The sequence below is a fragment of the Ornithodoros turicata genome, chromosome 4 (genome assembly GCF_037126465.1).
Source record: "Ornithodoros turicata isolate Travis chromosome 4, ASM3712646v1, whole genome shotgun sequence".
NCBI lineage: Eukaryota > Metazoa > Arthropoda > Arachnida > Ixodida > Argasidae > Ornithodoros > Ornithodoros turicata.
The window spans coordinates 56,381,251-56,402,764 of record NC_088204.1 but is presented as its reverse complement, the minus strand read 5'-3'; the positions used below and the strand labels follow the sequence as shown (position 1 = coordinate 56,402,764).

The 21,514-nt window shown below is 44.9% G+C and overlaps 1 protein-coding gene across 3 annotated transcripts in view; it reads left to right on the top strand.

Moving 5' to 3' along the window:
* LOC135391600 (probable helicase with zinc finger domain) overlaps positions 1-21,514 on the top strand; it is a 65,632-nt gene that overhangs the window by 41,469 nt on the left and 2,649 nt on the right. For all 3 annotated transcript variants that reach the window (XM_064621901.1, XM_064621902.1, XM_064621903.1), the window contains 6 exons: positions 1,642-1,768; positions 1,833-1,951; positions 3,628-3,915; positions 6,378-6,485; positions 18,114-18,189; positions 21,212-21,410. In XM_064621901.1, the coding sequence (XP_064477971.1) occupies positions 1,642-1,768; positions 1,833-1,951; positions 3,628-3,915; positions 6,378-6,485; positions 18,114-18,189; positions 21,212-21,410 (917 nt within the window). The remainder of the gene's footprint in view (positions 1-1,641; positions 1,769-1,832; positions 1,952-3,627; positions 3,916-6,377; positions 6,486-18,113; positions 18,190-21,211; positions 21,411-21,514) is intronic.

The window sequence follows — 21,514 nt, the reverse complement described above, 5'->3', positions numbered from 1 at the left end:
ATCATGGAACTAATATTTAGCAATGTTATCAAACTTTATCTTAATGCACGCTTACGAGTGTGCCACACGACCTGGTTGTTTTCGGGTAGATTCGGGTTAAACCCGAATTTTACAGATTTCGTTCGGGGGGTAAATATCGGGCAGATACGGGTTTAACCCTAAAAAGTCAGGCCCTAATTATAGAACATTGAACGTGTAATATGGCATACAATTGGACATATTTGCAACAACTTCCAAAAATAAAGTTCCAAATTCCAAAAATAGTTCCACACACACACACACACACACAAAAAAAAAAAAGCACTTCTTCAATTCATGACAGTAAAATCCTGATAGTGCAAGAAAACCTTGAGCATGAGGACGCATAAAAGATGAACGAATAAGAGCCGAATATCGTCTTTAACGTGTTGTGACTGACACGACAAACAGGTCTGGAGAGGAAGTAGCCTTTTATTGTGGCGAATGGTCCTAAAGCCAGAGCCGAACTAACTGCTCTCGCGCTGGTGGCGCGTAGCTTAAAACAAAGGCGCGGGACGAGAATTGGCAATGGTGCTGCCACATCACTCCCCCTCCCCCATGGAAAAAAAAAAAAGTCTGAAGCCTGGGGATAAGAACGGCATAGAATGGGGCTCCAAGATACCGTTTTGGGAGGAACGAGAGCAGGGGTAGTAGTCGTTGCGACGCCTTGCGGATGGGTAGGGGTGTCAGGGCCCAGGTCTCCTGGCAGGGTGAAAGTGGCCAGTGACGACGCGTCGACGTGGGCCGGTTTGAGACGGTCGAGAGATACTGTGTCCGGGCGGCCCTGGGTGGACAGCCGGTACCACTTAGCGTGCCGTTCCAGGACGAGGTAGGGGCCGTCCTAGTGTGGTTGCAACGCGCATCGGACGGAGTCGCGCCAAACGAAAACGTGCGTTGACGTCGCAAGGTCCGGTGCGACGAACGTGTGGCATCGAAGATGACGGCGGGTCGGGGAGGGCCGGATTCGAGACATGGTCACACGAAGCTTTGCAAGAAAAGAAGACTCATCCGCCAGATCGGGAGAAGCGGCAGGCCCGAAGAATTCGGATGGAAGCCGAAGTGGAGTGGGGCCGGAGCTGAAGAAGGAAGTGCAGTCTGGGAAACGGCGTAATGGGACGCTGGTTTCGCAAGGGCTGGCGAAGGGGCTCATTCGTCGGACCTCAATGTCGGAGCAGAGGCAGTATCAAAGACTGTTGACGCAAGAAGAACTTGGAGATCGCACCCCATCGCAGCTCCTCCGCCGCATGCGTCAACTTTTGGACGACCGACCAAATTGCCACCATTGCCAATAATGTGACCTCAAGGTTTTCTTGCACTGTGAATCTTTACCAGCTGGCAATCCAGCCGTCAGCAGCCAGCCACCAGCCCAATCTTGACGCCATCCTCTAAGTTCTCAGTAAAACCGACTAGGGCATTAAAAACAAAAAGAAAAGAAAGTATCGGCCGTAATCGGGTATTACCCTAAAAAGTCAGGCACTACTTATACAGTATATGGTGTACCAAGTGCCAATTCCTGGCCAGTTCATAAAGCAGGTCACCTAGTTCAGTCTGCTTGAATTCACCTCATTTGATGTGTGACTTGCACTAGATTAAAAAAAAAAAATTTATTAATCTGTTACTCAGACAAACGCAAGTGCATATGAAGGGCCCTGGTTTCGTCAACCGACTACTGAGGAGATGGAAGGCTACAGAGTAGTCATCACCACGCTATCTTCATCGAGGATGTTACTCAACAGTGGTGTGCGCAAAGGTGTGTGGTCTAGCGTGCATCTTTCGTGTAAGGACACGGTCAAGGTGAACCTTTTTGTCTGCAGGTTTCTTCACCCATATTCTCATAGATGAAGCTGCACAGGTCATGGAGTCTGAATGCATCCTGCCAATTGCTTTGGCTGATGACAGCACACGCCTCGTATTTGCTGGAGACTACATGCAGGTGCAAACTTTTTCTTTTTTTTCAGTCACAGGGCTTTGGTTCGAATATAAACTGCACGGAAGACGAGATGAGCAGCAGAGTGAAGGAAAAGCACTTCTACTAGAGTCCTCAACTGATTTTTTTTACTCTGAAAATTTGGACTGCTTGTTTTTTTGGACAACAGTATTGATGTCTTTCAGCTTTCCACAGAACTAATTTTGTTTTCATTTTTACTTCAACTTGCCTAATATCGTTGAGCGTGTGTCTTTGGACAACCAGGGAGCCATGACAAACATCCTGCACAAGAACTCAGGAGGAGCTTAAATGTGCATGCGCAACCGCTGTGCCTCAAACACGTAATGCCAATGGGTCTCAAAACTTTTTCGGGCAATGCTCAAATACACACTATATTTACCTCCTCGATACAAATTAGCAATTTCTCAGGTTTAACCCAATTTCTTCATGACAGTGATTTATGTCTGCTGTTCTTGGCATCACCATTGCTACTGTCAGAAAACCTCGGGGAAACAGTAAAATCTGAGACTTTCAAAATTTTTGATCGTCTTGAAGACAAGGCAAAGGGTAATGGTCTGGTATGGTGATGAGATTAAGGGCGTGCTACTCGCCACAAAGACTCCAGTTCCTGGTGTTCTTGGGGACCATGTGCAGCGCCGCCGACTAGCTCGCAGAGGAAGGATGACCGATACCGATGGCGAACATGTGTTGGACATGAGACAATTGATGTTCTGAGGCTGGAACACATATGGAAAGGACAAATACATACAAAGCCTCAAATGACTAAGAAATTAATGATGAAAGATAGAAGTCACTGAAAAGGTTAGCCAGCTGTAGGACTTGAACCCACATCATCTGGATTACCGGTCCAGGGCTTTACCAATTGAGACAAGCTAACACACCTCCCCAGCGACTTCCAAGGGCGCGTCATTGGAAGGGACAAACCAACCACTCTCTCTCATCCCCCTTTCACTCTTACATTTTTTCTCTCTCGTACACACATTCGTACGACGGGATCGACGCAAGCGACATCATGTGTTGGAATTGGGGGGGATTAGCGATAAAAAAGGGTGACCATGCGCGTAGAAGATTTCATTGTCCCACCGGAGTTTTCCTGTTTGCAAAGCTTCTTCAGAGCCCTGAACAGCTGAGTAGCAGAACGACAACCAGTCAGTGGTGGCAGTTTGACGTCGGCGCAAGATGAAATGCTGGTACTGCTCTCCACCACTGTCGTGCACGGTTGCTTTTTTGCAGCTCACTTTAAATTCAAATTCTGCGATAATTACGGCTCTGTGAGTTAAACTACTTCACATGGCACTTTTTACTAGCCTGCATAACGTACCGTTTTAGAGAGAGGCAACACAGTGTTGAAAATGACTTCTGTGGTACTTTAAGGTCTCTTTGGCTTATCTTGATGTTAGATAACTCATGCCAATTTTTTGGGTCCTAGAAGTCAGAAAAAATCATTTGGTGCCGCATAATGAATCTGTCAGTAGTTTCTTAGAAGGGCCCTTCCTTCATTGGCATGTCCTGCCCCGTCATGTCATGTCAACCACATAGGTTGTCATCCGTCGTATTCTGCAGGACGCACACAAACTTTGAAGATGTTGTGTCAGGTCTGAATGTTTTGCTCGTGAAAAACAAAAAGGACAACATTATTTTTCGTTTGAATCTCCTTGCAGATCAACCCCCATGTGTACTCCGTGGTGGCACGTGAGTGTGGCCTGCAAGTCTCTCTTCTTGAGAGACTCAACCAGCTATACCCACGCACCCACTGCTGTAGGGTCCTTCTTCAAGACAACTACCGCTCCCACGAGATCCTTGTGCGGTACACCTCTGAAAGCTTCTATGACAGTCGTCTACGCTCTGCAGGCTACCGGGTGTCACACTCATACTTCCCACCGCTCACCTTCTTTGCGGCACGTGGCTCTGACCTGGTGGATGACACCTCTTTTTTCAATAATGCTGAGGTTGGTTATTTTGCTTTTGTTTGTGTCGTCTATTAATGCCCTGTTAAATTTCATTTGTGTCCCCTGACTCGAGCTACCATATGCACCATAATACAAGTTCAAGTGTGTTAAACACTTGCAGATAGTTTGTTACATTGGGTATAAAATGTTACATGTGGACGTACCAAAGTGAGTTTATGTAAAAAAGTAGGTAAACTGTTTCCACAAAAATGCAAAAAAGAGCTGACCCAGATCAGTGTATAGCTAAGCTATATGTGACAGTCAGTGACAGAAAAAAACGTCTTGCAACAATGGGCGGCGCAAACTGGCATCTTGTCCCCCCCCTTTTTCTCCCCTGCGTTTGTCCAGTGCTACAGCAATATTATGCTCCTTTGCCACATTCCACAACCAATTTGATTGTCGAGATAAGGCTGCCCCCTCTTTTTTGTTTTTGTATAAAAGCATTGTTTTCTTTTACAAATTGTGAGTTCGGGGTTCAATTCAAGTATTTAAAAAATATTCAAAGACTTAGATATTGAAATCTAGAGTCATATATCGAGAGTTCCTGCAATTGTATTAAAAATTTTGAATACAGTAGCTGACTGGTATTTCAGACCCTTTCGATACACCTGACTCCCATGGGGAACCATGACCTTCGCCATAGGAATAATACATTTCTACTTCAATTTTTCTGGTCAGTTCATAGTCCAAAGGCCGGTTTTTCCAGATTAAAACGCTTGTGTGCAAGCACCAATACAACTATTCAGGCACTACGGCAACACTTTGGAAAATGCGATTTCGGATTGGGTGCGTGGATTGCATTGGCTTGATAATTGGAATCCTAGGCGAGAGTGCTCTAAAACTTCCAAATCGTACCGCTAGGTGACACAGCGGGCGGGCGAGCACGCGCCTCGGCGTTCAGCACTGACACTTTTGGGAATTGAGACGCTAGTCGAGTTTCTGTTTGGGCACACTGTCGCTGCTCACCAGCTTTCGACACTTTCTCGCTATTGTCAAATTTGTACGACGAACATGTGACACTTGCGCAAATGCAAGTGGATATAATCACATGTGGGTGCCACATGTGGCAGGGCACAATTACAGAGTTCTTTAGTGCAGATGAGGTGAGATAAAGCTTAATTTAGTGATTATCGGATTTTTCAGACTGCTGTATAATTCGTGCATTTCTCTGGTCGCCACCAAGTTCGAAAATTGGTCGGTTACTATATTCGCGGCCACATAGTATCTTGTCATTCTGCCATTAAACTTGCGGGAAATTTCCCACGTTTGGGTCAACGCCCATCCATTCGTCCGTCTGTCCAGTCACATGAGGAGATGCAGCAGACACCAGAATCGGAAACAGAACAAGGTTTATTCACCTTTCAAACTTAGCCCATCTCTGGGCTGTCTTCATTGTAGCCAGCAAAATGGAAAAAGGCCCCTTCTCTGATCTTCAGCCTGGTTAACTCCCTTCCTTTGGCTATGCCCCCTGCCTCCCATTGGCGTACAGCTGTGGCTGTTCTTGATCAAGTGGGGGGTTTATGTCAGTTCTTGAATCCCAACACTTTCCCACCCCTAAGTCAGAGTGCACCTCCAAAGGGACAGCCTCAGAGATAATCTGTCCATGTAGAGAATGCCAGCTTAGCCAGGTGGAGATCGCAATCACAGTGGTGCTGGCTGGTAAAAGTGACCAACATCATCTTCAGGTTCCGATTAACATGCTCGGTAATATTAGCCTGAAGGCGACAAGGCAAAGTCTTCTTGTGCTGAATGCCCAAGACTGCGCAAAAATATGAAAACACCCTATTCGTAAAATAGGCCACATTGTCAGTGACAAGTTGAGCGGGAAACCCAAAGCGGCAAAAAGGTGTCGAGTAATTGTTCCCACACCCTCTGGGAGGTCAGCGTACTGAGAGGAAACACCTCAACCCATTGTGTGAAATAATCCCATCACCACAGAGGTGTGTTTGTTCTTGACCACTTATCAAGCATGGGTTGTCAATTCTTGAATCCCAACAGATCCCCTATGTTCCCCTACATTCCCCCTTATAACCCTATATGTATATCAGGCTCCATAAGTTTGCACAGGACCATGATCCCTTCAACGAGGAAGGCCATCCAGACGACACGTAGTGAAAGAGAGCGATGACGAACAAGCTTGCTCCTCTGAGCCAATATTATCGGCATGCATTATCATGTTGCAATTCAGGATTTGTTGTAAATTTGGGGAAGATCATTCAGAGGCTGTTGGTCGGAGGCTGTTGGTCAAAGTTGCCTGGTGCTGCTTTGGATAGGATGAAAGTCATCGTATGAGGAGTCTTGCATGGTAAAACTGTGCAATTTAACATAGCAGCTTGAAGGATTGGGTGGGCTCAGTGCTTCCGTAGGCGTTTTCTCTTTTGCATTTTGCTGTTCATCCTTATTCTTCCTTAGTAACAAGCCCTGCTTTTGCTGAAATTCCACTGTTGTTCACAATTCCACAGGTGAGGGAAGTCTGTGACCAGATGTATAAAGTAGTGGAAGGATGGCCCAAGGAGTGGGGACCTCTGGACCTCTCCAAGATCGCTGTTGTGACACCCTACTATGAACAGGTACGATTTCCAATTGTATTTATGTTGTGCTTCGTGTCAGTCCGTATTTAGGAGGGTAAGGCAGCTTCTTGATAGTATACAACAACCTATAGAGCCCAGGATGATACAAATTCACCTGTACCATCTGTTGTCACTTCAACCTATAAAGTTCAATAGATTGTAGTAGAGCACTGGAAAGGGCCGGGCTGGTCCGAAATCCTGAGCCCGGCATAGCCCAACCCACGGGCCGAAATCAGGCCTCAAAGTCGTTTTGACTGCAGGCTCGGGCCGGTTTCAGTCCGGTTGTTCTCTGGCCTCACTCAGGCCGAGCTTTTGTGAGCCATTCTTTCTCATTATTAATCCTCAACATACGTTGTGAAGACAAAGCAACCATGTACCTGAGTCATCCCTGCGTCTTTCTGCTAAAACGCTACAACCTACAGGGGTTGAGTTAGTCTCGACTTCACCGTTTTGAGGATTTTGCCCTCAATGTGGTGTGCGCCGTGGACGAGAGCGCTAGACTCGACGCCCACATGTTGCTAAAAGCACAAAGCGCATCAAAGGCTGCGCTTGCGCATTCCAGGTATGTGTGGTTTACGCTGTTTGCTGTGTACAGTGTAGATAGAACCTGTTGGACGGATCGCATTACACATCCGCCTATGCAGCTGCGAGCCGGGTCTTGGCCGGGTAGGGCTCGGGTCTGGTAAGCCACCGTGGCTTCGGGTATGGGCCAGGCCAAGTTTTCGGCAGCCACGTCGGGCAAGGGTCGGGTAAGCCTCTGTGGCTTCGGGTACGGGTCGGCTCGGGTTAGTAATTCAGGCCAGTGCATTGCTCTAGATTGAAGTATTGATGTATTTGGTCTATTGCATGTCAGTGGTTGAACTTTTATTTGTTTTTATTTATTTATTTATAGTACCCTCAGGCGCCGTGAGGCATTGCAGAGGGGAGGGGCAAACAGACAAGCGTATAATAAAAGATAAAGCTCAGCGAATACAAATGTAACAGAACAAAACAAACAAAACAACAACAACACAATAGCAACAGAAGCAAACAATAACAAATCAAAAGCAATACAGGTAATATAGCCACAAGTAATATGGACCGTGACACTGTGTAATGTTAATGGAGTTGGTGTTGAGGTAAATCTTTCTTTGAAGGTGGCTAAGTCGCAGATAACAGCAACGTTCTGTGGTAGACAATTCCATTCACGAGATGTATGGATAAAATATGAGTCTGAGAAAGATTTGGTGTTGCCAGGGTGCACAAAGACCTTACGCACGTGATCGATGCATTGTGAAATGCACAGTGGAGACGATAGGTAAGACGAGAGAATAGGATCATCGTGGTACAGTCGAACCTCGTTATAGCTAACTTTGTTGCAGCGAATTTTCGGTTATTGCAAAGCTTATTTTGCATTAGGGTGACCATGCTTTATTTCTGTTGAGTGATTTTTTGTACAACGAACTAAGCTTCCCCATTTTGTGTGGGAACATCGGTTATTGCAAAGTCGATCACCTTGGATTTCTTTTAAGACGCTAATTTAACCTGGGCCTTTTGATGGGACTAGCGGAGGCGGAGCCGCTTGTGGTTCATGTGCCCGTTCCTCCTCGCCGCACCTCCACCTCCGCACTTAATCTATTCCCCTCAGCACGTGCGATTCGTTTCTTGTGTGTTTTTTGCACATTGGACACGTAAGACAACACGATGACCTGCAAACGGAAAGCTCTGTCCTTGGAAACGAAGCTGCAGATCCTGTGAGACGTGGACAGCGGCACAAAGAAGGAGGACATTGCAGAGAAGTACGGAAGAAGAGGCTGCCTAGAAGGATGGTCTTTGATATGGACCAGAAGAGAGACCCAACAGCCATAACTGTTGGGGCAGCAGTTGAAATGCTGTTCGGCGGGTGGAACGACGTCACGCGAAGCACAATCCGAAACTGCATTGCGAAAGGCAGTTTCACACCCGTCGTGCGGGAGGCAGGGTTGTCGGGGACGCTGCCAGAAGATGCAAGGCATCGTCTGGACGAGTACGTGTGGAGACGTTCGCAAGTAAACGAAGCGAGTTTTGATGATTTCGTGGCAGCTGACCAAGCAGTTATGGCTGCCGCTGAACTTTCTGATGACATTGTCGCCAGATCCAACACGCAGCACAAAATGGGCGGTGCGGAGATGGAGGAGGTGTTCAGTGATAAAGATGGCGATGAGAGTGAATGCGTGCACAAGTGTCGGATTACAAGCTCCGAGGCTCTGAACATGGGCGCAGGCATTAAAGGGCTTCCTTCTTGGAAACCCAGTGTTGTCAGAGGCTGACGTTTGTGAAGGACTTAGTTGTCTCGACAAGGTGGGCGAGATTGTCGTACGCAATGCTATCGTGGCTAGACAACAAACAAACAACTGATTATTTCAAATAAATATGTATGTGCAGTGCTTCTCTGGAGGTTCTGAGTCTGGTTATATTTTATTATTGCGTGGCACGCAATTTTGTTTGTATAATTTAGTGGCAATATCAGCCATTTTTAGTCATCTCTGTTCACGGGAAATTCGGATAAAACGAACAAATTTGCAGTTTCTGTGCAACTTCGCTATAACGAGGTTAGACTATGGTATATTTTTTGGAATAGGATGCGACAGGCCCTGTTTCGACAATATTAGAGAGGTGATAAGTGTAGAAGGTGTTTCATATGTGTTACACTTGATGTGCGGTTGTAATTTGTTAAGATAAAACGTGCAGCTCGGTTTCGTACTGATTCGGTCATTTTCACTAGTTATCAGTAGCCAGGCCCCACACTGATGCTGCACATTTGAGTTTGGGTCAAACGAGTGATTTGTACAGATGAAGCTTCATGTTGGTAGGAGCCTGATGAAATGACTGCTGCGAGTGACTGCTCTACTGTCCATGCAAGAGTTAGCTCACAATATCCAGCAGCTTAACCCGTAACATCCTGGCCCTTTAAATACAATGCCAACGACGAGGACAGTGACAGTAGAACAGTCTCTGTTCGAAGTATTGGCGGCTGCCAACTTGAGGCCTGTGCTTCATTCTGTATTCACTTGCAGTTTTGTTTGTGCAGGGATATTCCAATGTTTGTTCCCAGTCAGAGGGTGAACCATAAGTGCACCAAACAGCCAGGTTTACAACCACTGCTGCAGTAATGATTTTTACAGCGACAGCTGTTAGTGCCTCGTTTCTCAACAAGGCGGACTCAGTGACAAGACTCCGCAGTACATGTTGCCGATGCGGAGGCAAGAGGCATCAAGGGAGAGCGAAAGCAGAAGGAGCGAGGAAGGACCTCATTAGGCAATTCAGGGAGAACCCATTTGAGTACATTTGCTCTGTGTGCAAATGCTTGTGGTTCAAGAATGATCTCACAGCATTGCCGTTAACTTGCCATGCACTGCTTTGAGTAGAATGGGACGGTTAACCCTTTTGCTTCAGCTTCGCTCACCCCATCACGCAGCATTCTGCGCTTGATTCCCAACGAATCTCCAGCACAGGTACAACGGAATGAAAAGCATAACATCCGCTACAAAAGATGCAGGAGAATAATTTTTGCTTTATTGTGCTCCTCAAACTTGGGCCCATATGATACACTTAAAGGACCTTCTTGGTGTGATATAACTTAAAGCACACATGCAGAATACCTGACCTACCTTGGTGTATTAGAAATCTGCGGCACAGACACCGCTGAAATGTCAGGATCGGACGCCTCACGAACTGTATCCTCATCCCTATCCTCGAATTCAACATCTCTCGTAAATTCTGGGTTATCACAATCCTCATAATTGTCACCGCGATCATCATCTTCACGATCACAGGTTCTCATACAAAAAACACGCTCCCGCGCAAATTGCCACCGCAATTCTGGATTACCATTGCCATCTGTCGTTAAAAGGACTAACCAAGTGAGGGGAACATTGACAGTGTCGGGATCTATTGCCATGCTCTTAAAACAGGCGCTTTTCTCGAGGCCGGCAGATCGCTGGTTTCTTCCGCATAGGCCCCTTTCACAGAGACCGGCGGATTGCCGGCTTCGGAAGTGAATGGGTTAAAACGACTGCCCGATGCCGACGGTGCTGTTGCTGAAATTCACGTTACACAACCATAAAAGTCCTGTGATTTTTTTGTTAGCCCGTTGTGTCTTTTGTAGGCAGCGTACTAAGAAGACTTTAAGAAGAGTGCTTTAATCCTCACATGAACGAAACTGCTAGCATTAAAACAAGAGAAACTGTTCAAAGGCCAGGAACACATGCTAGATCAAATACGCAGCAGCACAACAACATAAAAACAGCAAAATTTGACATTTCAGAATTAATCCAAATTTCACGACCAGAATGGTGGAATCTTCTACACAAGGATATTAGGATAACCGTGGCATTCTAGTAGCAGACTGAGATGTTTCTTTACAGATACCCCTATCGTTTTATTGACCAAGGTTCCAGGAGCTTGCATACCTCCTCCGGCTTTCACCCCCCAAATAAATGGGTCAAAGCAACGGTGTGGGCGAGTTGGCATAAATGGGCTTGGGCAGGTGCTTTGCACTGTTAATGTAATGGAATATGAACCCATTTCAAAATGTTTGGAACACATTTGGAACCCCGGCCACAACCAACCAGCTTTCTTCTGGTGAAATAAGTACCGTATTAATTTGCTAAATTAAAGCACATACGTAATTAATGCACCCCTAACTGGGGCACCCAAATATCAGTACTTTTAAATGCTCCCTGACCTGACCAGGCCCGGCACACATAATTAATACAATTCCTTTTATGGTGCTCGTTTTTGGATCAAAGAAAGTGTGTTAAATATGTGAGTAAACTGTACGTGTGGAGGAAAGGCAGCCACTCAAATTTCGAATGACTTTCATTATGTCCACTAAATGTGACCCAGGTACGGGGCAACCTGTATTGTCTACCGAGAATGTTAACCGAGAGTAAAACAGGCTTTGGTATAAAAGAGAGTAAATCCGATGATGTGATGTGATCTCATGATCACTTGAGAGCACCAGAGCGCCTGTGACTTTCACTCAAATAGCAGACGAATTCGACATTGAAGATTAAGCAGAACTGTACACGCTCATGGAAATTCCTTTTGTTCATTTGAACTCAACTGTATTTGGCAACACACGAGCTGGTTATCTTAGATTGCACTAGCTTTTGCAATGTCAGTCATTTTTCCACGCACAGACTCTATGAAAACAGAAGTTCACTGCATGACATGCTCAGAAGTCAGAACCGACCGTAATTCAGAATTATATTGTTCTCTCTTCCTATTCGTTTCGCAGTTTTGCTATTTGCGACTAGAAATTCTGTGCGGTATATAGTAATTCTGAGCACAGAGCGGGAGGCAGAAGCAAAGTGAAAGTCATGAAGGTGTAGCAGGCAGTTGCGAAGTGAACGTCTCAGATAAACACGCCCAAGTTCGCTGAAATGAAGGCAGCTAGGTTTGTTGTTACTGGTGCGCGCCTAGTGACCGAATGAGAAAGAAGTGAAAGACTTTTGAAGCATGGTTCGTATAGAGTATGCAGCACTAGAAGTTTTAAACAGGAAGGTATGCGATGAAGATCGACCGCGATCGACGGTTTAGAATAAGACAGTTTGGAATGGCGCGAAGGACACTCAACGTACTCTCATCTGCCTAATTAAACCTCATCTCTACCCCAAATACCAGTTGCAATGTAGCAAGGTCACCTTCAAGAGAAACAAGCAAGGGATACATACAATGGCTACAGCGTTCCAGCATGAGCAAAAACTTCTTAAAAATGCACCTCATGATGCACATTAATAAAAAAGAGCTGAGTATATCTACTCCTACACAAGGGAAGTGCATCAGTGTGTGGAAACCTGTGTTCCCACAACCTCGCGGCATCAGCCCATTTATTCCGTCACCAGCGAAGACCCAGCAAGTGAAAATGCAAACAAACAACATACACACCCAAAATGAACAAAACACTACCTCGGAAAGAAAAAACCAACAACCCGGGAAAAGAACAAAAACATCCTGGCAGGAAAAGTCAGAGAGGACAGCTTGCTATTCCTTGGTAAATAATTCCATAGTGGGTATTCAAGTTTCTGTGGTAGTCAGAGCAGAGTTTGAGGTAACTCGTTACTGTAACTAAGTTCCTGTTTTTTGGTAACTTGTAACATAACTCAGTACTTTTGTACCATGTTAACTTTCAGAGGAACCTGTTTCTTTTTCAGGTAACTTTGCCAAAGTCCCAAGTTACTTTTAACTCGCTTTTCACTCATGTCCACATATTTTCTTGCTTTCTCTCCGGTTCCTTCATGGCATTTTTTGCCATAACGTGATATTCAATCAATGACAGTATTTTATTCAGGAAGTAAGAACCGCTGCCATTGAAATGAGGCTCAACCATTGTACGCCCACAGGGAGTAAGATGCAAAGCGTTCGAATAGACCTCTACCAGAGAAACGTCCCCATGCTGTTGGTAGACACACTGAAACCGAAACAAATCGGAAGGAGAGGGCTGGGTCCCACGAACGGGCACTTGTTCGCTGCTTCCCATTGAAGGAAAAGTATGACCGAGGGTTGCGTCCCTTTAAGGGACCATATTGTAATCCCCTCAAGACCGTGGCTTTCGGGTGCAACCTTGTTCACCTCTAGCTTGGAGCGTAGTTCAATTCTACCAAATTTATGGTGCTGTCGATCACTATGACATCATTTGTTTACAAACAGGGAGTGGTCTATTGTTGGACATAAACGAAAAGGATCAAATCGTGTTGCACTCCTCTGCAGGCAACTCGCAAGGTCTAACTCAACTGCTCACGCGCGCTGCACCTGCGTAATGCTATTTTGTGTCCGAAGTAACTTGGAAGTAATTCGTTCTATTGTTTAAGTAACTCAGTAACTGCGTGTTACATTTCAGGCTGAAGAACTTCGTTATGAACTTAGTTACATTTTTCACACGGTAACTTAACTTGTAAGGAGTTCTTTTTGACGGGTAACTTCTCAATCCATGAGTCTCAAGCCAATTCTCAAGCCAATTGGGCTTGAAAAAGGCCAATAAGGAATATGGTATTAGTGGATTGTCTTAAAGTAGCACAGTACATTTTTAACACCCTGTTCTCTTTCTATAACAATGTTAAGCAGACCAGTAAGATGCACCACGAGAAGTAATTCACCCCACAGAGTCTTAATTATCGCAGAAAATGAATTTAAAGTACGCCGCTCTGTAAAACGCTCCGCGCATCGCTTTGTGGCTGTTGTACTACTGTATAAGTAGTAATTTTCGCAAGGAACTAATTTTCTCGAAATTCGCAAGCACTTTTTTCTTCGCGAATGCAAACTTCCGCGGAATATTCGAAGCAATGACAGAAAAATACGCGAACGAAATATGTAAGAAATTTTACCCAGGACGCTGAGGCAACTTATGTACGCGGTTTCTTACGCTATTACGCTGCATTGAATGCCAATCGTACCTGCTCGATGCGGTGACAGGAATGACGGGAGACAGGGCACTTCGGCAATGACCCAGATACCAACCGAGTAAGGACGCCCTAATCTCAGCCCCCTCAGTTAGAAGGGCTCAAAAAGGAAGACATATGTAACGAGTTATTACCCAGTTGTTATACATTTTGTTAACTTCTTCCTGGACTTTCAAGGTGGAGGGCCCCCAGTGATGGCCAGTAGTTACCTACAGTAAACCCTCGTTAACTCGAACTCGCTTATCTCGAAATATCGGTTATCTCGAAGTTTTTTTGCGTCCCGATCCTTGTCCCAATGCTTCTTATGTATTTGGGCCCTTTTAAGTCGAAGCTTTTTTTTGCCGGAGTACGGATATCTCGAAATTCCATCACTGGTAGGTCAGCGTACCTACGGCTGATGACGTGCATTCTTCGGTCCCCCAGGCTAGGTCAAGGTCAAAGCCTTTCAGTCCTAGTGACTCACGCGCCGCTAGCTGTGGCAGGCACACCGCACTCCCCTTTCCACCCAACGTCAATCCTCCTCCTCTGCATTCGTCCGAGGAGTGAACCAGATATCCCACATTGGACACCCTCCGATCTAACCCTGGGAACGAGGCTTAGACGGAAGTGAGCACAGTCTCGAACAACTGCAAGACTAACTAACCTAACCTCACTAAAGAATTTTCAAATTACAGCGCAATTTATTACTAGCGACGCGCGACTTCCGGTTAGCCTTGTTCTCAGGAGGGGGGTCCGATATGGGAATTTTGCAATTTCGTTCGTCCGAGCGTCTCGTTTCGTTTCGTTCTTCGCGGCGTGATGGCTGAACAACGCACGTGGAAGTTCCTGACTTTGGAGTGGGAGGTGGCACTTATCAAACGCCTGGCAGCAAGTTCATGAAGCCATTATCGTGAACTGTTTCGTTCATGCGGGTTTGTGGTCTTCCACCGCCGTACCGGAGCCAGCAAACTAGTTCAGTGACTGTGATGAACTGTGCAACGACGTGATACGCCTCGCATGTTGTGGGGGGAGTGACTTAGAGGATTTGAACTTCGAGCACTATGCGCTTTACGACGGCGATGTTCCAGTAGCGGAGAACTGAGTGATACTGGAATGGTCGAGAGTGCCCACGGTAGTGACGTGCCGGGAGGAGCGTCTCATGCGTTGCATTGAAGATTCTTTCTTGTTCCTAGACGCGAATGCTAAGCAGTTGCTATTACGGAGTTATTCTGTCTAAGATGATGTTAAAAAAATAAATGGCTGCGGAATTGTTCAGGAGCCCTATTACTGTAGGAACGCTTTTTTTTTTTACGTTTCATAACATATTGCATTGTGGTAACATCGTGGCAACGTAATTTTCGTTGTTCGCTTAACTCGAAACTCCGCTTATCTCGAAATTTTTCCCGGTTTTTACGACTTCGAGTTATCGGGGGTTTACTGTATATGTAGTTTAACTACTAGTTAGGCCCCGGTGGCTCAGTTGGTAGCGTGTTCGCCTTCTGATCCCGAGATCGCGGGTTCGAACCCGGCCGAGAACGCCAGCAACTTGGTGGCAGGGTACAAGTTGCTTAGACACGCCGTCTTCCGCGAGGGACGTTAAATACGGGGTGCCGTGTGATGAGCTTTCATCGCACGTTATAGAACCCTCAGGTGGGCAAAAGCAATCCACAGACCGACCGCTCTGGCGTCGCTCATGATCTCAGTTGTCTCGCGATGTAAACACCCAATTATATACTAGTTAAACTACCTGATTGTAGTTAAAAAGTAGTTATCAACTATGTACTTGCAGAAATGTAGTAGCAACTACTAGTTAAACTACTATTTCGAGTAGTTAACTACAGTAGTTAGGTTACTGCAGGTGCCAACTACTTCCGGTTTTGCCACAAGCTTTATGGCACAATTGTGCTTCAGACTTTTACCTTGAGCTACTTGTTTTATGAGAACGGAGGTGCAGAGCAGTTGTGCCATGCATCTGTATTAAATCTTCACTTTTAATGCTTGTCTAGTGAAGCCTCATTTGCATGAATTTGTATTGAAACCGCATAGGATGGCTACGTGGTAGATCATTGTGGCTAAGCAAAAATATTTTACAGTTACAGTAGCGCAAGCAGCACCAACCACAATATTTGTGCGTGGCGCATTTATCTGTGACGAAGGAGCCTGAGTGTAAATCTCGTACATGGTCCGAAGGTCTCGTACATGGTCCGTACATGGTCTCGCGTGTTTACAAAATATTTCCGCAGCAAGTTCTTTTGTCAGTGCATAATGTACATGAGACAGGCGTTGGGTTTTACAACAGTATGTGAATTAAGGGACTTAGGCACAAGAGTATATTTCAAATATCATTGCCAGTGCTTGTGATTCATATTTAGGTGTCCAAGAACACTACAAGGGATTGGTGTTGAGGGACAACGTTAACTAGTTATAGATGTAGTTAAAATACATTGCTGTATTTAAAGAAGTAGATTTAACTACTCCCCTGAAATGTAGTTGAACTACTAGTTAAACTACTCCATCGCAAAGTAGTTAGTAGTTATACTAGTTAAACTACTGTAGAAGTAGTTAGTGGCCATCACTGCTTAAGATGCCTGGTGCAGGGTCAATGCACCGTGGTACTGCGAATTCAAGGTTCCGCGAATAATTACCTGATACTGGCTCCTCACAAATTTGCAAATTATTGAGCCCGCGAATTTAACCACTTATACAGTATTCATATTCATCGCTGTTGCCGCCATGTGAAAATTTGAGCTCGCAACCTGCAATGGTTTGATAATAAGCTGGTATGACATTCGAAAAAATTGAATCTTTGAAAAAGTTGAATATCAGTCTTCAAATATGAATCGAATATCGGAAATATTCAACTTGTATTCAAATTTTTGAATATTTGCACACCTCTGCAAGAGATGGGTTGAACTATACCTTATATAAAATTTCCGCAGTGGGTCACTTGATGGGTATTTCTAAAAGCATCTTGAACGTATATCGTTTCAAAGCGTGGTTTATGTAACCGCTATGGCGGAAAATAAATATAGCCCGATTGCACCCGATTTTTTAGAGGAAAATAAAACCCGATATTTACCCTCCGATTTTACTGAACAATATAACCTGAAAAAATCATTCTCTACATATTTTAGGAAGGCGCAAAAACTGAGAGGCACAGACAAACAGACACAAATGCAACAATTATTATCTTATTACCTACACATACTGTACAGCAGTTACCAGAGCAGTGCAGAGCTGAGCACTAGTTTTTCTTGCATAATATACGCAGCTGGGTGCTTGCTTTTCTGTTTGTTCCAGGTTACTAATTATGCGAGCAAATATAGTATTTTGTCATCGTATGCATGCGTCCTGGTAAACATGTGGCAAAGTGTTAGCATGAGGTATACATATATATTGAATATACAGTTTTTTCTTGTTTTTTTTTTATTCATTACAGATCTTTTATAATAAGCTGTAAGAGCAGCAAAGATGGCATTTGCGCAGCTAAGCAGATGTCCTGTCAGAAAGCGATTGTACCTACTGGACGACTAATTAGCTGAAATTCAATAATTAACGTATTTATTGAATGTTTTGGGGGAAGTGCAAGATAGCAGAATTGGAGCCAGTCATTATTCAAATCCATCGTCCTTGTTGAACACCCTGAGAACCGAAGGTACCTTGAGATATAAATTGCCAAATTTTGCTATGCACATGAGCCGAAACAAGAACTACGCACTACTCAAACACAGTAAGAGTGACAGGCATTCCATGTGAGAGGGCCACGTCCTTTGGAGCATTGGAGCCGATTGCAGTAGGCGTTAATCTGTTGGCTAGAGAGACCGCCCAGGTAACGCGAAGGTCATGTCGTTTCTGCGCTCAAGTGTGTACTAGTTCTAGTTACGGCTCATTTGCATAGCGAAATTTGGCAATTTATATCTCAAAGTATGTTCGCTTCTGAGGGTGTTTTTGATAAGGACGATGGAATTGAATAATGATTGGCTTCAATTCTGCTATCTCGCACTTCCCAGAAAGCATCTAATTAAAAAGTTAATCAATGAATTTTAGCTAATTAGTCGTCTAGTAATTGCAGACACTGTCGTACAGGATGTTCGCCTGGTCATACGACCCACATGCCAAAATGCCATCAGTGCTGCTCTCACAACTTTTTTTAATAAGACATTTAACAAATAAATATTTTTAAAAAAAGACACCCTGCGTGTTGAATAACGCTGTGCACTGATTGCAGGTGAGCAGGATTCGTGCAGAGCTTCGACGCATCGGGTTCTCCAAGGTCAAGGTGGAGAGCGTCGCAAACGTCCAGGGTGAGAATCGTAGGCTCAAATTTTTGAATGTAACTTTCTTGTGATCACTTTCATTCTTGCCTTATGAACTCACAGAGCTGTTTTTGCTGGGAGGCTGCCTTCTTTTGGTGGTAACAGTTTTGTGCCTTATTCTATCCTGACTGAAAGAAACCTCAGCGCTTCTAGCAGCGCATCTCATAGCGAGAGTATACTGGAATCTCTCTAAATGAAGGGACCACGAAAATCTGGTCCATTTACTGAGGAAATGTGGTGTGGGAAACTAATTGCTGTCTCGGATTTTTTCCAGAAGTGCACAAGCTGTCAGCCACTGTTGTGCACATTGCTATAGCAAGCATAGTTTATCAAGAAGGGGAAATATTGACAAAGACATAAAATTGCTGCTTGTTTGCAAACTTTCTGTGGAACCTCTATAGACCTCTACCGAAGAAACGTCACTGTGTCGTAATCATGACGTTGGTAGACATAGTCAAACCGACACAGCGCCAGTGGACAACACCGCCGTTTCACAAAGCCATATTCCTTAACCGAGGTCACTGGTGGCTTCTTTAGTTGTATTAGTGGTCCACACAAATGACGTCACGTTTTTAGTTGCTTTCGTGTCTTCATTCGCGTTCCAAGTCCACCGCAGAAAGAAAAGAAGGCTTCACCCCAAGAGTTGCATCGTCTGAAAGTCAGTGTCATAATCCTGTGAGGAATGTAGTTTGTTATTATGATGTAGTTCGCGCTTGCTTTGTATAGAGACACCATGTGCACTCCAAGAGAAACTTGTGCCCTTCGGGCTCCAGAAGATGGAGGAATCCGGTAGCCATCTTTAAAAAGGTCTACCGAAAAGATAGGGCTACGGGTATAATGGATCAGCATGTAAAGAATTGCAAAAGAATCTTACAGTATGAGAAGCCACATTTAAACTTGGCTTTCTTGTAACTTATCGATTTTTTGAGTTCCACTCTACCAAGTTGGCGGCGCTGTGGTACCACGTCATTTGTTTGTGAGCAGGGATAAGTCTGTAGCAAACCTGCATATAGTGAAGATATCGATATATATATGTATTGGAGTCCCTTTTTTGCCCATGCCTCTCGGTTTTCCTCCATGATGAAGTGTGAGGTTGCCTGCACTCTATCTCTACTCTCAATGGTGAAGTAAACCTGAGGTCCTAACCACAAACTACTGATGTAGTGAAGTTTTTTTAGTGGTTCGATGAACTTCACTCTCTGGAGGCTCTACCGTAACACTCCTCAGCTGCAAACAATGAGCTAATCTTTGTTTGTGACATCTCCCGAAACAGTCTTTTTTATGAATGATGCCGTCCATGGCTGATAGTGTATGCAGGAAGAATTCTGAATCTTGTTGTTCAAAAATCTTGTTTTCCCGTTTCTCTTTCAAAACCTGGAGGTTCCAGCATTTTGACTCTGATTAACGAGAATGTTTTTGCATTGCATAAATACAAAACCAAACAACTCCATGCCTGTTGTTCCCTTCAAGCAGCAATTCAGAGAAGCGATTTCGATTTAGCGAGATTCCACTGTACAGAGTCTAACGGCGATTTCGGGTGATGCATCTAGTAATCAGAGTGCGAGCGCCCTGGTCCAGTGCACGCTCTGCACTGGAGTTGCTCTGGGGCAGTCATCATCCGAATTCGCTGGACACTCTACCGCTCTTCCCCTGATGGCGTTGCACTGCACTTTCCATCTGTTCATAAACTTCTGGCAGCTTGTCGTCTACATTACAAGCATAGCTTGAGAGAAGCAGGTCACATCTTACTCTTTCTCATTCGCAATATCTGAGTCAATTGAGCTTTAATCGCTACTGCTTTCGTAAACATCCATGCTGTCAATGGTGAACGTACAAAGAAACAGATGACAGGCACACAGCCACAGGCGCACTACATAGCAGACAACACTCGCTTATGCAACACTTACAGACAAGACAACTTACAGCTTATGCGCATGCTCGCTGCTGAGAGCGGAAGGAGAGAGCGTGAGGGCAGTCCTGGCTTGGCCCTTCGCAGCAGGAGTGAAAAAACTGCTCCTGGGGCAAGCGAACTGCTCCATACTGCATCACCTGAACACACGGCTCTTGATCTGACCGCACCACATGAATTTACCACTCGGGTTCAGGGCAGAAGAAAGTGCCCCAAATGCATCACCTGAAATCGACATAACTACAAAACAATATCCTAAAAGAATAGCTACTGTCCCCGATTTTACACCTAAGAATGTTTTGAAGTTATACTACATGTGCCTCGGAACAGACAGTTGAAGAGACAATTTCAACAAATTGCTGCTGCTTCCGCACATTTTACACCCTGTGTACTTATTGATATAGGGTAGACAGAATAGCCAATTGCATTTCATTGACCTTGATGTCTCCTGGCTCATGAGCCAAGAGAGGAGGAACCTAAATAATTTTGCGGTGCTATGCACTCGGGGATTATATCAAGTCCTGTGTTGTGAGACGACTTCTGAAGAGCAACACACTTTATTGTTATCGGACAAAAGAGAGACCCCACTCACTATGCTTCAAAAAGTTCGACCCCTAGTTCTAGCATTTCGACGTCTTTTCCTTCGACGATGTGTAAGCAATTAAGTTCATTGTGCAACCTCTCAAATCAATCTCTAACAATGTGAAATTTAATTGAATTTTGAGCAACTGTGATTTCTTAAGGTTAATTCATCTGCATTTGCTCATTTGTGTGCATTAACCTCTGGCACTATAGGTGGTACTAGGCCAATCCAAGAGAGGGGAAACCGTGTGTATTGATGGTCTCGTGTTGACGTTGTGCCAGTGGTGCCTGCTGCCAGACGAGGCATCACGAACACTGCCTGTATATGTAACAGTAGATACAACAAGGAGGCAGATAGTTGTCGACGAAAGCAAACGTTGTAGCGAAAGTAGCCCATCAGCATCCTATCCAAAAGCAGCTATTTCGTGCTTATGAATGGATTGGATTGAAAATTGGATTTAAAAATTTGAACCCTAGTGCAGTACGTGTGAGTGCAATAAGGACCAAATCTGTTAACAGGGAAGGAGTTTCGTGTCGTCATGCTGACAACTGTGCGCACACGTGCCACCTGTCAGCAGCATCAGGACGCAAGCCCTGTAGACCTCAACTTCGGCTTCCTGTCAGATTCCAAGCTCCTGAATACAGCCATAACACGTGCTCAGTCCCTGGTGGTTGTTGTGGGCGACCCCATTACGCTGTGCTCCATTGGAGCTTGCAGGTATATATATCTTCCCTTTTTGCATGCCACCTATCTGATAAATGCCTCTTAGTGAACTTCTGAATTGGGATGTGCCCGTAACGCTTCAAAAACACCTACGAAAC